This window comes from Somniosus microcephalus, chromosome 2 (genome assembly GCF_052327205.1).
Source record: "Somniosus microcephalus isolate GS21.2 chromosome 2, FLI_Smic_1.0, whole genome shotgun sequence".
Classification (NCBI taxonomy): domain Eukaryota; kingdom Metazoa; phylum Chordata; class Chondrichthyes; order Squaliformes; family Somniosidae; genus Somniosus; species Somniosus microcephalus.
Genome location: NC_140988.1, coordinates 88,575,465 through 88,592,743, shown reverse-complemented (window position 1 = coordinate 88,592,743; position 17,279 = coordinate 88,575,465). Strand labels below are relative to the sequence as shown.

Here is a 17,279-nt window from a genome sequence, read left to right as displayed (position 1 = left end):
TGCAGGACCTGATCCATTGCCCTTTGCCAGATAGCCGGAGCCGAGGCTATTCCGAACACCAGCCGGTTGTATTGATAGAGACCTTTATGGGTGTTGATCGTAAGGTATTGTTTCGAAGCTTCTTCTACCTCCATTTGCAAGTACGCCTGGGCTAGATCAATTTTGGTGAAGCGTTTACCTCCAGATAGCGAGGCGAAAATATCCTCAATTCGTGGAAGCGGATATTGTACCGTGTGAAGGACTGGGTTCACTGTCACCTTAAAATCCCCACAGATGCGGACCTTCTTTGGTTCCCCAGGCGTATTACTCAACGACCTCTTCATTACAGGAACGATGGGTGTAGCCCACTCGCTCCAGTCCACTTTGGACAGTACTCCTGAACGTTCCAACCCTTCCAGCTCTGCTTCAATAGCTGGTCTGATCGCATAAGGCACTGCTCTGGCCTTAAGAAACTTTGGGCTTGCATTTTCCTCTATTTTAATCATTGCTGTTATGCCTTTTAGTGTTCCTAGTCCCTCCTGGAACACTTCTTTTGCGTCAGTTAGCATTTTTGACAGTCGTCCAGGTGTGACGTCGTCATCCCTCTTGGCTTCAACCTTCAGTGCCTGTATGGAATGCCAATCTAATTGTATCTTCCGGATCCATTCACGTCCTAGCAGTGGTGGTCCTCCATCTGGCAATACATATATATCCATTTTAGGTATTTCCTGGCCTTTATATATCACTTTCACCCTTATTTTTCCTTTGGGGTAGACTTTTTGCCCCGTATACGTCTTCAAGACAATCTCTGTAGCTTTCAAGGGTATATGTGAAAATAGCCGCTTGTAGTCCCTTTGGTTTATGACTGTTAGGGCTGATCCTGTGTCCAATTCCATTTTCACTTGGACTCCGTCTATCTTGAGTGTAACCCAGATAGTCTGGTGATCCTCCATTTCGGTTACCTTATGTAGTTTCAGACAACCCAGCTCCTTGCTTCCGGAATCTGTGTCACTTTTCTGTTCATCTGAACCACTGTCCATCACCTGGTGTACCTTTTTGTACTTCTCCTGTGGAGATTTCTTACTGTTGGTTTTCTTCCCAGACCTGCAGACTCTTGCTATGTGTCCTGTTTTTCCACACTGTCTGCACACTTGGTCCTTGAACCAACAATCCTTCTGGTCATGTGCTGTTCTGCCGCAGCGATAGCACTTCCCTGTTCCATAGGACATTTCATTGGTGCCATATTCTTGCGGTCTCCGTTGTATCTCTGCAGCGCCCCTTGCGGCTGCTTCATGTGATACTGCCATACTGAAAGCCTTGTCCAGCGTAAGGTCCTTTTCTGATAGAAGCCGTTTCTGGGTTCCTTCACTTTGTAGCCCACACACAAACTTGTCCCTTAACGTATCTGCTAGTCCCGCTCCAAACTGGCAGTGTTTCGATAGCTTGCGCAGTTCCGTTAGGTACTCAGCATTGCTTTCGTCTTTGTGTTGGTTCCTTTTATGGAACTTAAATCGTTCTGCTATCAGCAGCGGTGTGGGGTTTAAGTGGTCCTGTAGGATTTCTACTATGCTTTCGAAATTCTTGTTCACCGGCTTCTCTGGGGTTATTAGATTTCGCAGTAACCCATAAGTTTTTGCACCCATGGAATTTAACAAAATCAGTACTTTACTAGCATCTGGCACTTCATTCGCCCTGCAGTACACCTCAATACGTTCCACATGTGCCGCCCAATCTTCGACTTCATTGTCGAACGTAGAGATACTGCTACTCTTCGGCATCCCTGGGTGTGATTTAACTGTCAACAATGGCACCTCCCGTGCTCTCCCTTCTTCTCCGCTGTCATAAAATGGTGTCTCCCGCGCTTTCCTTCCTTCCCGCGCTCGCCCTTCTTCTCCGCTGCGGCTTCTAAAAATGGCGTCTCCTGCGCTCTTCCTTCTTCTCCGCGGCTCAATGGCGTCTCGCGCGCTCTCCCTTCTTCTCCCCGCGGACCCTGTTCAGCCCTGGCTGTGCTCTGCGCGTTCTTCCTTTTTATTTTTTTTTATTTTTTTCGACGTCGCTCGGTCTTGAACCCGGCTGTTGCTTTACCCTCTCTCTCTCCGTTTTTTTTTTTTTTTTTCTCGACGCCGCTCGGTCTTGAACCCCCGGCTGCACCCTGTGCGCTTCACCCTCTGTCTTACCCCGTCGACGCTGCTCGGCTTTCTCTCCGCCATCGGTCGGCTCCAGCCGCCGCTGCCCGGGAAGGGTCTGTGCTGGACCTGTCGTCAGTCTCTTGCTGATCGTCGTGGCTGGGGAACCAAGCCCGGCTCTCCACAGCCTCCCCTGCGATGTTCACTCTCTGCCTGACGACTGGGCGATTGCTTGTGGTCAATGCCCGTGTTCCTGGCCTCGACTTTTTTTTTGTTGCAGCTAGATTCGAATTGACACTCATCGCCACTGTTAGATCCGTGATTCTGAGGGTATGCTGTTATTCAATAACCACACGGATGCTGTAACTTAACAATAAACAGGTATTTACTGGAGGAGGGTAGTCTCAAGACTGGGGGTACAGAGGCATGCGCAAAGCTTATATACAGGTGTGGTCACTGCTGGTACTACAGTATACAGGAGCTGTAAAAATAGTTCTGTCTTAAAGGCACATACACTACACATGCAGTTCGAGTTCTTGGTGAAACTGGAAGAGTCAACTCGAACTTTCTCCCCAAAAGGCTGTGCATGCTGGGTCAACTTAAATTTTCACGACTGAGATCATTAGATTTTTGTTGGGTAAGGGTATCAAGGGACATGTAGCAAAGGTGGGAAAATTGAGTTGAAATACAGATTGGCCATGATCTAATGAATGGCAGAACAGGCTCGAGGAGCTGAATGGCCTATTTTTGTTCCTATTTCCTACCAAACCTTGCCGTGACTTAAACTTTGTAGCATCCAAGCTTTAGATTGTCTCATTGGAATGGTCTCTCTGCCAGATGCACTTTTGCTACCTTCTTTTACAGCTAGATGGAAGATTTTGAAAAGATTGTGGAGAGAGTTTACTTCATGTACCTTGGGTTGATGACAACAATCATTTTTCCACCTTGCAGCTCTTTCTAAGCCCTGCCTCACTCACTCTCTGGCCTATTGTTCCCACAAAAGTTAACAGCTGGTCTGATGGATTTGGCATATGCTCATTCTGCCCAGTGGTAGAGTAAGGAACCTTATGACAATTGTGTCAGTTTACACAAACCACTGATTAATTTGTGAATTACTCTCTGAGGTCTGCACTGAATTGAAACTCAAACTGGAGCTTTTCTAAAGTGATGGACTCGAGAGATTAGGCGATGCTTGTAGGTAGAAAGGAACAAACATCACACTGATAACCTTGGCAAATTTTGTATTTGCATCTAATTTCCATCCTAGAGATAGGCCCAGTCATCATGACAAAAGTAAACCATCATCTCTCTCTCTCTTTCAGAGGGAAGAAATTGACATTCTGCACCCTCCACTTTATGATTGATAGCTTAGTTATTTAGTAGGAAGGGTTGAGTGTCTGGCCTCTACAACAGGAGGCAATGAACACTAATATATTGTCTAAAAAACCTAAAGCAGTCAAGGATACCAACAAATATGTTAGTCCTACTGTTCCCTAGCATAGAAACAAAGAATATAATTTAACAGCATGTTTCGGAATGATGACCTGAGCAATGATCAAAACAAATAATTGCACACGTCTGTGAGCTTGTTTACATGTGTTAAAGAGGAAGTAAACATAGCACAAAGACTGCATTTTTAAACTTAATTTTTAAATGATACCGACCGTCACAATTCTTTACCAGTGGAACAAGTGAATGCAACAAAGACTGACATGTTCCATTTTACTGAAAGACTATTGCATTCAAATTATTTTTAAAGAATAATACTGAGCATTTTGGAAATGGTTACTTTCAAAATTCTACTCATTTAGAAAGATGATCATGACCTCATAGTGATATGCAAGTTGTTACGTTTAAATGTAATATTAGTTTGTGACCTTTGAAGGACAGAGTTACTGGTATGAAACAGCATTTAGCAGTTTGGAAAACTGATGTGTTAGGCCCAATTTTAACCATGCCTGACTGACAGATACCAGGCGGGTGGCAGTTAAAATTGCCTGTGGAACATTGCCGCCAAAGTGCCGCTGTCTTCCCACGGATTCCGATTTTAACCTACTCTACTGACCAGGCACCATTGAGGGGAGGTTATCTGACACCCACCCCAAAACCCCATAGTGCCCCTGCTTGGTAACCTGTATGATGGGAGGTGGGGTGGAGGGTTGCAATAATTTCTTTATTAAAAAAAGTACCCTTTCTTCGGGGCCCACTTGCACTGCTCTAGAGGCTGCTACACCTCAGCTTACTCAGTGTTTCTATTAATACACTGATCCCTACTGAGCCAGAGAAGCAGGAACTGCCAGTGTAGGGAGTAATTTTATCAATGGGAGCGCGTTGGAGGCGGGACTGCTGCTTGTCGGGTTTTAGTCCCGCCTCCAACGACGTCCTACCAACCCACGCTATTTTTCCTTGATTGACCTTGCGGGCTTAGCAGGCCAATTAAGGGAAAGCCAGTTACTGGTGACATCAGCGAGTGACGTTTCATCTGTCAAGAGCTTTTGACAGATGAATTGCCATCGTTTGACAGCTCTGTGAACCTGTCAAACACTGACAATCTGTCTTCTAAGTTGAGTCTTTACTCAAGACTCAATTAGAAAGCCTTCCTGAGCAGAAAGCAGAAGGCTGATGCATTTGAGAATGAAGCGGCCATTCTGCTTTCTCTGCCGGTGAGCTGGGGGACTCCCGAGACCTGAAGGGATGAAGCCTGGAGGAAGAAGAAAAGGTAAGTAAAGCTTTTAAAACACTCAACACTCACCTCACACACTTACTTCTGCACACATGCACCCATCACTCACCTGCACACCGGATATCTCGGCCCCTCCGACCTCCGGCTCGCCTTGCTGACCCTAGCGAGCTTCGGAGCCGTCGGGAAGCCCACACTTTAGGTGGCAAAATAGGGATTATCCAAAAAACTGCCTGTTAACTACCTGTTAATAGGCAGTTAATTGGCAGTAATCCCCTTCCCGCCTCGAGGAGGCGGCTCCCAGTGCGGGTCGGGTACCCGCCTCCTGGGAAGATGGCACGGAGGCAGGTTGGGGACGGGATGGGTACCCGCCCCCAGATTCTGCCATTTTCCCGGCAGTCCTGCCTCCATACCCGCCTCCTCAGGGCTGGCAAAATCGCCCCCTTTGTGTTCAGGTCCATTGGGCTTGTAAAGGATGGGCAGAGATTCTGCTCTCGTAAGGCTGACTAGGAAATCCCAGAGTCAATGGGAGCTTGGTGCAAATATTGTTTTCTGGTAGGCTCCACCAGCTTCATGCCAGAGTTACAGCAGGAGGTCAGTGGAACGCCTGAAGAAATTTGGGGCCCTGTTATTTTATTCCTTCGTTCCTTCGCAGCTCTTTTCTAGTATTTCTATAAATTCTGCTATCATTCTCTCGTATTTTGGATTTTAGCTCTGCATCAGCATCTTCATTTGTTTTTATAATCCACCTTGATCCCGTACCTTATTAAGTTGAATATTATACCAAGAGATCTCCACCACAGGGTTATGTCATTCTGAAGGCACTTTGGGGTCAGTTTTCCTCTGGGCGGTAACCTGGCGGAGCAGATTGCCCACCCATTGTACCCACATGGTTTTCATTCCATTGACTTCAATGGATTACTGCCCAGACGGTGAAGATAAAAGTTTTCCGATTGGTTGTAAGCTCATGAATTTATATTGTACAATTCTATGGATCAAGTGATTCATTTAATATTGTGAACTTGCTGTGACAAACATTGTACAATTACAGATATTCATTTTAATTGCTATTTGTATCCCAGGCATTTTGCCCACAGGACTAGTCTCTTTCATACGGTAGTTGGGGGCAATTGGGCCCACGCTTTAAATAACCTCTGACAATGCTTTTCTGTAGCAGAAGGAAATGTGTGAACCACGTTCACTAATACTGTTCCCTGTTCAGTTCCCTGCCATGAGATAGTGACAGTGAGTTATCCTGAACTGAGGAAATGGATATTAGGCAGATTGAAGGAGTACCTGAAGGACTCAAACCTGGGACCATCTGAGTAGAAAGTAACCATCGAGCCAAATGCTATTAAGCGATAATATTCATATTGAATGTAAACCACTCAATGTTCTGGATGAAATATATTTCAGTAAAATGACATAGGCAATTCGATAGTGCGGTAACCAGCACCTGACCACAAGGTTCTCACACGGTTAGTGTTTTGTAGTGATGTTTCACTGAATCTTTCTCCTCTCAGGATCTGCCACTGTGAAGGAGATGATGACGGTCCACTCATCACGCCTTGTCGTTGCACAGGGACGCTACGTTTCGTACATCAAGCCTGTCTACACCAGTGGATCAAGAGCTCTGACACGCGCTGCTGTGAACTCTGTAAATACGACTTCATAATGGAGACAAAACTCAAACCGCTGCGTAAGGTACGCCCTCCAGAAATCATCAACCAGATTTTCTTAGTAGGACTGTGGAGTTTGCCACAAGATTTGTATCTAAAATGGAAATCCATTCTGATTTTATTGCAGATCATAGACTAACCACAAAGCCAATCAAGGCAACCTAACTTAAAATATGTTCTGAGTCCTTATAAGGTGTATTTACTATTGTGTTCTACAAATAGCTTTACTTAGATAAGTTGGACAATAGCACTTACATGGAGCTGGTTGAGTTTAGTTCTGCTCAACTTGAGAGTAACACATTGTTAAGTTTCTTGGTCTGTGCCAAATAATCCTTTCACTCCTAAGTTCCAAAAGATTTGACTTGACCTGTATTGGTGATAGTAATTATATTTTATTCAGTGAAAGTGAGACTTGATACAATACAGCATCTGAGCAGTAGTTAAACAAGGCACAATCAAGGTTTATATTACCCGTTAGGCCCTGGGTAGAAGACATCTCTTTATATAAGTGTTTCTAGATGTTTAATCTCATGATTAGATTTAACTGTAAGATGTGCACTTGGTGCTGTTATGCCTTAAGCAGGGTGAGCAATTTGCTACTAAGTCATAGAATCATAGAAACCTACAGCACAGAAGGAGGCCATTCGGCCCGTCGTGCCTGTGCTGGCTCTTTGAAAGAGCAGTCGTGCTCAGTCCCACATCCTCACCTTTTGTCCGTAACCCTGTAAATTCCTCCTCTTCAAGTACCCCTTGTTCAAAAAAGTGTGTAAGGATAAACCCAGCAACTACAGGTCAGTCAGTTTATCCTCGGTAGTCGGGAAGCTTTTAGAAACAATAATCAGAGACAAAATTAACAGTCACTTGGACAAGTCTGGATTAATTAAGGAAAGTCAGCACGGATTTGTTAAAAGCAAATCGTGTTTAACCAACTTGATTGAGTTTTTTGATGAGGTAACAGAGAGGGTTGATGAGGGCAATGCAGTTTATGTGGTGTATGTAGTGTATGTACCCGTCTACCTTTAAGAGAACTATTGTATGTAACCGTTCACCTTTAAGAGAACTATTTTAGGTGTGGCACTACTTTGTTTGGCTTCTGTATACGGTAATACCGACGGTGACCACACCAGTATATAAGTGTTGTGCCAGGAGTTATTGGGCAGATTCGCCCTGACCTTCGAATAGTAAAGTCCTGTTTTAAGTTACTCTTGGAGTCTGTGTATTAATTAACTAAACAACCCAGAGACTTTACAGTGGCGACGAGTCCGATCGTACCCTGCGGCAACAATAATTCCGAAGCAGTTAACGAGCGTCGAGAAGAGGCAACGGCCCTCGTCATTCTGCTGGGAGAAAACTCGAGTCTGCAGAGCTGGAAAGGAGGAAGAATTCAGAGACAAAGACTTCCATCAGCAACAGGCACTGACTGTCCCTTCTGCCACGGTGAGGAGTGAGCCGATCAGCACGAGAAGCAAGGCGGCCACGGTGACTGTGACTAAGGGAAAAGTAAAAAGAATAACCGGAGGATAAGGGCGGTGCACTCGACCACGGTCGAGGGGGAAAGGAGCCGGACAGAAGTCGGGCCCAGAGGCGCTGAGACTGGGGCAGCGTGGAGCAAGGAAGCCGCGGTACAGACAGGCTGGGGACGCAACGGCGTCGTGAGACAGCTAGACCGCGACCGGCGAAAAAGACCGGGCAGCGACCGAAGCCACGAAGCGCTGCGACCGGGAGCGTAGGCGCGGGAAGATACAAAAACTCAGCCGCAGCCGGGGAGGGAAGCACCGGACTGCGAGACGGCTGGGAGAGGCGTTTGGGAGCCGAGCGAGCGGGAGAGGCAGAGCCGACCAAGGGAGACTGCGCGAGAGCCAGTCCAGCGGCTGAAACTGTTCTCCGTCAACGGGGTGTACCCAGCGCCGGTAGAGCCGAGCGAGCGGGAGAGGCAGAGCCGACCAAGGGAGACTGCGCGAGAGCCAGTCCAGCGGCTGAAACTGTTCTCCGTCAACGGGGGGTACCCAGCGCCGGTAGAGCCGAGAGAGCGGGAGAGAGACCGAGCCCGAGCAAGGGGAACTGAGCGAGAGCCAGCCCAGCGGCTGAACCTGTTCGCCGTCAACGGGGTGTACCCAGCGCCGGTTGCCTTGCCGAGAAAAGGGAAAGCACTGAAGCCGACGCGCAGGCTGTGAATCTGAAAGCCAGCGGCCGTCGCCTGTGGGGGAAAGTGTACCCCTCCCGCTAGGGAAGAAACGCGGGAAGCCGCCATTAGGCGGGGAAGAAGACAGAAGCGGGAAACCGCCATTGAAGTGGGCAGGGAGAGAAGATAAGCGCGGGAAACCGCCATTTTCGCGGGAAAACCGCCATCTTAGGAAAAAAAAAAAATAAGTTAAAGAAATAATTCGGGGTGTTATCAGAAAGAGAGGAAGATGCCTAAGCGTGGTAACATCAACGATTTTAATGCCGAGGTAGAAGACTGGGCCACGTACGTGGAACGCATCGAGATCTATTGTGAGGCCAATAAAATAGAAGAAGATGACAAAGCTATAACCTTGCTAAACTCGATGGGCGCGAAGACATACGGGCTCTTGAAGCATCTACTATCACCAGCTAAACCGGCGGATCAGACTTTCAATGATATTGTGGCTGTTCTGAAGGATCACTTGAACCCCACACCGTTGATGTTGGCGGAACGATTCAAATTCTATGCGAGAACGCAACGGAAAGACGAAAGCAACACAGAATACTTGGTCGAACTGCGTAGACTAGCAAAATACTGCCAGTTTGGAGGGAATCTGACAGAGGCATTGCGAGACAAGTTCGTGTGTGGGTTGGCAAAGGAAGGAACGCAAAAGCGACTACTCGAAGAGAACGACCTTACACTTGACAGGGCTGTCCTTATTGCAGCATCGCACGAAGCCGCAGCGAAGGGAACTGCGGAAATGCAGCTAAAGACAGCAGCACTAAGTGTGGATCAAATTACCTCGACAACAACAAAATGCTATCGTTGTGGGAAGACAACACACGACCAGAACCAATGCTGGTTTAAGAACCAGGAATGTAGGAAATGTGGCAAACTGGGTCACATAGCTAAGGTATGCCGGTCAGGGAAGAAGACCAACAACCAAAGGACCAACAACCAAAGGAAGCCATCACAGGAAAAGTACAACAAGGTACACAAGGTGGCTGAGAAGAGTTCAGACGAACAGAATTCAGACTCAGACCCAAACGGCCAGGAGCTGGGTAGTCTGAGAATTCACAATGTGAGTAAGGAAGCTGACCTACAAACTATCTGGGTCATGCTAAAAATAGCTGGAATCCAAGTGAAAATGGAGTTGGACACTGGATCAGCTCTATCAGTCATAAATCGAAGGGATTACCACCAGCTATTCTCACATATACCCTTAAGAGATACCAAGTTCGTATTGCAGACATACACGGGGCATAAAGTATACCCCATGGGAAAGATAAGAGTCAAAGTGAGAGATAGGGGTAAAGAACACCCAAGAATGAACTTATACGTACTACCTGAGGGAGGACCACCACTTCTAGGACGGGAGTGGATCAAGAAAATAGACATGGAATGGCACTATCTAAAAGCCATAACGAGTGAGGACTCGGTGCAGACAATCAGCTCAGATTCTGAAACGGATGACGATAAGACCAACCCAAATATGAAAGACAAGGCTGAAATGGACTTGCCGACGAAGGTTGGAAAAACGAAGGCATGCATAAAGGCTTATGCTCCAGAGAAGAACAAAGTTTCAGAACAGAACTCCACCGAACAACGACAACCTAGTTTGACAGAAAATTCTAAGCCTGTTCAAGTTACAGACATATCCATGACGGAAGAACACCGAGCTCGGACTCAAACTTATTTCAAATTACGACAACAATTAGAACAATTGAGTTACCGTCTCGTACAAGAGATGAAAACAATGAAAAAGTTCTATGACACCGAATGGGAGAATCTGGAAAGACAACAGAAGCAGCTAGCTCAAGCAGAGAGCGACCATAGAGCCATCGTGACCAATTACCGATCACATCTCCCTTATGCTGTTCAGGAGTTAGAATATTTGCAGGAAGAAGCAAATGAAGAGGAATCTTCAGGAAGCCAGGATTTTATTCCAGTTCTTCTCTACGACTCCTTACAAGCAGAGTGTGAGAAGTTGAAAGAACAGTATGAACAGGCCCAGGCTACAATTCTGGAAGGGGTTAACTCGGCAACCTCCGAAAAGCTAGTTTCAGTGGAAGCATATGAGCAACTGAAGGTTGAACATGAGCAGGAAGTCCAAAGGCTGCAGGAAATTCTTGATGAGCTCAAGGCCAAGACAGACTCATCGGTAGAAGTTCCATCCATAGATGAGAAATTAGAGGTGAAAGACATGGCAGAACATGAAAGACAAGATGTACAAGAACTCATAAAAATATTAAAGGAAACCCAAGACAAATATGGGGCGGCAATGACCGAGATTCAACAACTTGAAGAACAGATTCAACTGGGAATCCGTTCAGTGGAAGAAAAGGGAACTGTAAGAAACACAGAGACTGTAAGAATGGTCTCTGAACATGAGCTAGAGAGCATCAAGGCGCAACTTCTCCGAGCGCTGGAAGCCAAAGTACAAGAGGAAAAGAAGGTGAAAGCATTGGAGGAAAAGGTGGATGAAATGGAGAAGACTCTGACCCACAGTGTTCCCGTGGAAGAGTTAACGGTCAGCCAACTCCTTCATATGCTGAAGGACAAGACTCTACAATGGGAACAATCTGAACACGAGCTTCAATCTTCAAAGGGAAGGAGTTCGGAGCTCTCAAAAGTTATGGAAATAGCTGAGGTTGCAACACAGATTTTACAGGGATGCCAAAAGTACGCTGAATCACGTCAATGTGAACAGCAGAATGTTGAAACAGCTGCTCCAGTAGAAGGATTGAATAGCCTGATCAATCAATCTCCGAGGGAAGGGGAAGTGTTGAAATCACAAACGAGGTCATTAGTGAAGGATTTGCAGGAAACCCAGGAAGAGCGGGATGAATATGAACGCATGAAGAAGTCTCTTCAGGAAAGATGTCTAGGGAGGGAACAACAGTCGGCTAACGTCCAGTTGGGTACGGAAAAAGTAGCAGGCCCTCTCGCTAGACTAGCTCAGGACGACACCGAATATTACCATGACCTGTTGAGTGACACGGAGTATTACGATGACTTGGTCTGCCCAGCTTGTGATGAAAACTCCCAAAGTGCAGAAATCAGGATGAAGCACTTAAAGTCTAAGGAACATAGGGAGATGGTGGCGCTACAGCTGGCAGCGGATAAGGGAGCCCCGAGAGTCTCCAAGAAGCAGAAAAGAAAAAGACGAAGCAGAAGACGATAACCATCTAAATCATTATCACTTCTATCAGATCATGCACGTGGGCCCCACGAAGGGGGCCAAATCAGTTGGAAAGTAGGAAAAATTACCAAGGCAGTCCAGCTGTTTGTAAAAGTCAGCACTGCTGGTTCAGCAGGACGGAAGTTCAAGCTGTTAAGCCAAGGGAAAGACTATTGGATGAGTCACGCTAGAAATGTGAACCGGCTACACCACAGAGATGTTGTTCGGACCGAGTCAAGACCAGAGACTGAATCTGTGAACTGTTCCCGCAGAGACTGAATCTGTGAACTGTTTCCCGCAGAGACTCTATCTGTGAATTGTTTTACATGAAGTTGATTATATGTTATGTTTAATGGGGAATAAGTATGTTGTAAGCTAAAAAGGGAGGATTGTAGTGTATGTACCCGTTTACCTTTAAGAGAACTATTGTATGTAACCGTTCACCTTTAAGAGAACTATTTTAGGTGTGGCACTACTTTGTTTGGCTTCTGTATACGGTAATACCGACGGTGACCACACCAGTATATAAGTGTTGTGCCAGGAGTTATTGGGCAGATTCGCCCTGACCTTCGAATAGTAAAGTCCTGTTTTAAGTTACTCTTGGAGTCTGTGTATTAATTAACTAAACAACCCACAGACTTTACAGTGTACATGGATTTCCAAAAGGCGTTCGACAAAGTGCCACATAATGGGCTTGCCAGCAAAGTTGAAGCCCATGGAATAAAAGGGACAGTGGCAGCATGGATACAAAATTGGCTAAGTGTCAGGAAACAGAGAGTAGTGGTGAACGGTCGTTTTTCGGACTGGAGAAAGGTCTACAGTGGTGTTCCCCAGGGGTCGATACTAGGACCACTGCTTTTCTTGATATATATTAACGACTTGGACTTAGGTTTACAGGGCACAATTTCAAAATTTGCAGATGACACAAAACTTGGAAGTACAGTGAACAGTGAGAAGGATAGACTTCAAAAGGATATAGACAGGCTGGTGGAATTGGCGGACACGTGGCAGATGAAATTTAACACAGAAAAGAGTGAAGTGATACATTTTAGTAGGAAGAACACGGAGAGGCAATATAAACTAAAGGGTCCAATTCTAAAGGTGGTGCATGAACAGAGAGCCCTGGGGGTATATGTGCACAAATCGTTGAAGGTGGCAGGGCAGGTTGAGAAAGCGGTTAAAAAAGTATACGGGATCCTGGGCTTCATAAATAGAGGTATCGAGTAGAAAAGCAAGGAAGTTATGATGAACCTTTATAAACCACTGGTTCGGCCTCAACTGGAGTATCATGTCCAATTCTGGGCACCGCAATTTAGGAAGGATGTGAAGGCCTTAGAGATGGTGCAGAAAAGATTTACAAGCATCAATTGCCGTTTGCGGAAGAGAGTTCCAAACTTCTACCACCCTTTGTGTGTAGAAGTGTTTCCTAATTTCACTCCTGAAAGGTCTGGCTCTAATTTATAGACTATGCCCCCTAGTCCTGGAATCCCCAACCAGCAGAAACAGTTTATCTCTATCTATCCTAGCTGTTCCCCTTAATATCTTGTAAACTTCAATCAGATCACCCCTGAGCCTTCTAAATTCTAGGGAATACAACCCTAATTTGTGTAATCTCTCCTCATAAATTAACTCTTGAAGTCTGCGTATCATTCTGGTAAACCTACGCTGCACTCCCTCCAAGACCAATATATCCTTCCTAACATGTGGTGTCCAGAACTGCTCACCGTACTCCAGGTGTGGTCTAACCAGGTCTTTGTATAGCTGCAGCATAACTTCTACCCCCTTGTATTCTAGTCCTCTAGATATAAAGGCCAGCATTCCATTCGCCTTTTCAGATTATTTTCTGTACCTGTTCATGATATTTTAATGATCTATGTACCTGGACCCCCAAATCTCTTTGGACATCCACTGTTTTTAGCCTTTCACCATTTAGAAAGTACCATGTTCTATCCTTTTTAGGTCCAAAGTGGATGACCTCACATTTGCCTACATTGAAATCCATTTGCCACAGTTTTGCCCATTCACTTAATCATCAATATCCCTTTTAATTTTACGCTTCCAACTACACTGCCTACAATTCCATCTGTGTCATTGGCAAATTTGGATATATGACTTTCTATGTCATCATCTAACTGTGAAGAACTGAGGCCCAACACAGATCCCTGCGGGACACCACTAGTCACCTCCTGCCAATTTGAGTACCTACTCATTATCCCTACTGCCTGTCTCCTGCCGCTCAGCCAATTACCTAACCAGGTCAATATTTTGCCCTCAATTCCATGGGCTTCTACCTTAGTTAACCATCTCTTATGTGGGACTTTATCAAATGCCTTCTGGAAGTCCATATAAATAACATCCATAGACATTCCCCTGTCCAATACACTAGTCACCTCTTCAAAAAATTCAATCAGGTTTGTCAGGCATGACCTACCTTTCAGAAATCTATGCTGGCTCTCTCTGATTAGCTGAAAATTTTCGAGGTGTTCAGTTATCCTAACCTTAATTATAGACTCCAGCAATTTCCCGACAACAGATGTTAGGCTAACTGGTCTATAATTCCCTGGTTTCCCTCTCTCACCATTTTTAAATGGCGGAGTGACATGCCCAATCTGATATTTTCATCTGAAACTACATGATTATTTAAAGATTCACTTCAATTTCCATGAACCTGCAGGCAGTAACCCACTCGATTAATAGCCAGATAATATCTTCAAGGCCTTTGGCTGTCTGTCACTCAATCTGTCTATAGTTTGGGTCATTAGCAATTGTTAGCCCTCGGCAGCTGAAGTAATCCTATACAATGCATTAGTCCAACATAATTTACATCTTGTATTTCTATCATTGAGATTCCAAAGAATGGCCATTATGAACCTTACACATTTAGAGTTAAGTTCAGAGTTAATTTTTTAAACCAATTAAAGGTGATTTGACTGAGTCTCCAGTACAAGTTGTCTACCGATTCTTAAATCCACAGTAAACTCTTTTGGTACCAAGTAAATTAATATTTATCATTTAATCAAACATAATGAACCTCTGTAGACTTGTGCAGCTTTGTTACCTGAGGTTAATCTAGTCATAACAAGTGTTTCTTCTGTTCAATTAGATAAGTGTAGTACCCACTGGGTAAAATTTGGCAATTCCCCCACAGCTCCGAGCATATGTGAAACCATCTAAATTGCTGCAATTAACAAATGTCTAACTCAAATAGTCTAATATGTAAGAGAGCCATATCTGGACAGTACATTTGTTCAGGTGCAGGAATATAGCAGGTGATATTTTGCCACCAGACCTGCATGTCAATTATTTATCTAAGGATTCCAGATCAGTTGCAATTAGTGATAATATGTAGCTCAGGTTTCTGGCCAGAGAGTTTAGTTTCCTTTCAAGTGCATTTGGAGAATAGATTTTTGCCCCTCTCAACACCAGTGTTATACATTGGCCCAGAATTTGCTGGGAAAATAGTGGCGAATTCATAGCGCTCGCCATTAATAGTGTGGAAAAGCAACAATTAGTGGCAAGGAAGAGATACATCATGAGTTACGAATCGCCACAAATTGTTGGACAATTTCTGGATCTCGCCATCGGAAATGTAATAAGCAGTGAGATCGATAGTATCGGACTTCAGTAGAACACAGAGACTGGTGAAATGGACACACACATGGCAGATGCAATTTAATGCAGAGAAGTTTGAAGTGATGCATTCTGGTAGGAAGAATGAGCTGAGGCAACATAAATTGAATGGTACATTTTAAAGGGGGTGCAGGAACAGAGAGACCTGGGAGTGTACGTACACAAATCTTTGAAGATGGCAGGACAAGTTGAGAAGGCTGTTAAAAATGCTCTTGGGATACTTGGCTTTATTAATAGAGGAATAGAGTACAAAAGCAAGGAAGTTATGTTAAACCTTTATCAATCAATGGTTAGCCCTCAGCTGGAGTATTGTGTCCAATTCTGGGTACCACACTTTCGGAAGGATGTCAAGGCCTTAGAAAGGGTGCAGAGGAGAGTTACTAGGGATGCGGGACTTCAGTTATGTGGAGAGACTAGAGATACTGGGATTGTTTTCCTCAGAGCAGAGAAGGTTAAAGGAAGATTTGATAGTGGTGTTCAAAATAATGAAGTGTTTTGATAGAGTGAATTAGGAGAAACTGTTTCCAGTGGCAGAAGGGTTGGTAACCAGAGGGCACAGATTTAAGGTAATTGGCAAAAGAACCAGAGGCGAGATGAGGAGAATTTTTTTTAAGCAGCTAATTGTTATGATCTGGAATACACCACCTGAAAGGGTGCTAGGAGCAGATTCAATAGTAACTTTTGATAGGGAATTGGATAAATACTTGAAGGGGAAAAATTTGCAGGGCTATAGGGAAAGGGCAGGGGAATGGGACTAATTGGATAGCTCTTTCTAAGAGCTGGCACATGCACAATGGGCTGAATGTCCCCATGCTGTGCTGTGTCATTCTATGAATCTGTGATTTGACTCTAATTCATCCTATTTTCTTCTCTGTCGTCCCTCTGTTTCTTTCTCCATCCTTAAATCTCATTGGTTGAGGAGATATGCTGTTCGTTCCAGCCATTTGCGGCTCAAGGTAATTGCAGGTGATGGGTGCGGTATCTAAGCTGCTGGATGCCTCGCTCCAGCAAATTCTGGGCCAGTTCTGATGAAAGGATATCGACCTGAAACGTTGTTTCGCTCTCCACTGATGCTGCCTGACCTGCTGAGTATTTCCAGAATTTTATATTTATATTTTTGGGCTATTAATTTTGGTTCCTAGGGCTCTTTTGCATAATTGGTGCTGGTAATTATTCTTAAAGGGGAATCTTCCTACTTATATTTACTGGTGTTCATCTCAAAACAGTGGAAAAATGAACCCTTATCACACAAAAGGACAAAGTCTGCTCTCAGTCCACATGCTTGATCTTTTTTCAAACTCAGTACAGGTAGTTGATAAGGCCGAACCTATAAATCAGTGTAGTTTGGCCATGCTGTTCATCAAAGTATTTGGAGCACAGGTAGTCATTTATGATCAGATGAAGAAAAGCAGTAGTTAATTAGAGCTCCCATTGCTTTTCAGTGGCTGAGAGAACTGATACTCTGTTGAGATATATAATAGAAAATCGGGAAGCTTTTTGTGAAAAGATGTCAATCTCTCTACTTTTTCCAGTGGGTATTTGATACTTGCTAAATGTTCAATTTTTTCTTTAAAAAATGATTCCATTTACTGGAAAGGTTTGGCCCACTGATCGGAATGGTTTACAGCTACTAAGATATGACATTATAGGGTAGAATTTGCACTGGGGGTTCTTCAATAGTTTGCCCGAACTTCAGCGGAAAATCGGGGGAAACCCTGGTGAAATGACATAAATGGTCATTCACAATGAGCCAGATTTTGCAGTCAGTGGTGAAGTTACACTTGCACTTGCCCATAGACTTTCAATGGGCTTTTGCACTGGAAGTTCCTGTCGGCCAACT

The 17,279-nt window shown here is 44.8% G+C and overlaps 1 protein-coding gene across 7 annotated transcripts in view; it reads left to right on the top strand.

The window, feature by feature from the left end:
• The window catches only part of LOC147122795 (E3 ubiquitin-protein ligase MARCHF1-like), an 881,994-nt gene that overhangs the window by 793,880 nt on the left and 70,835 nt on the right, over positions 1-17,279 (top strand). For all 7 annotated transcript variants that reach the window (XM_086010972.1, XM_086010963.1, XM_086010991.1 and 4 more), the window contains one exon: positions 6,309-6,489. In XM_086010972.1, the coding sequence (XP_085867098.1) occupies positions 6,309-6,489 (181 nt within the window). The remainder of the gene's footprint in view (positions 1-6,308; positions 6,490-17,279) is intronic.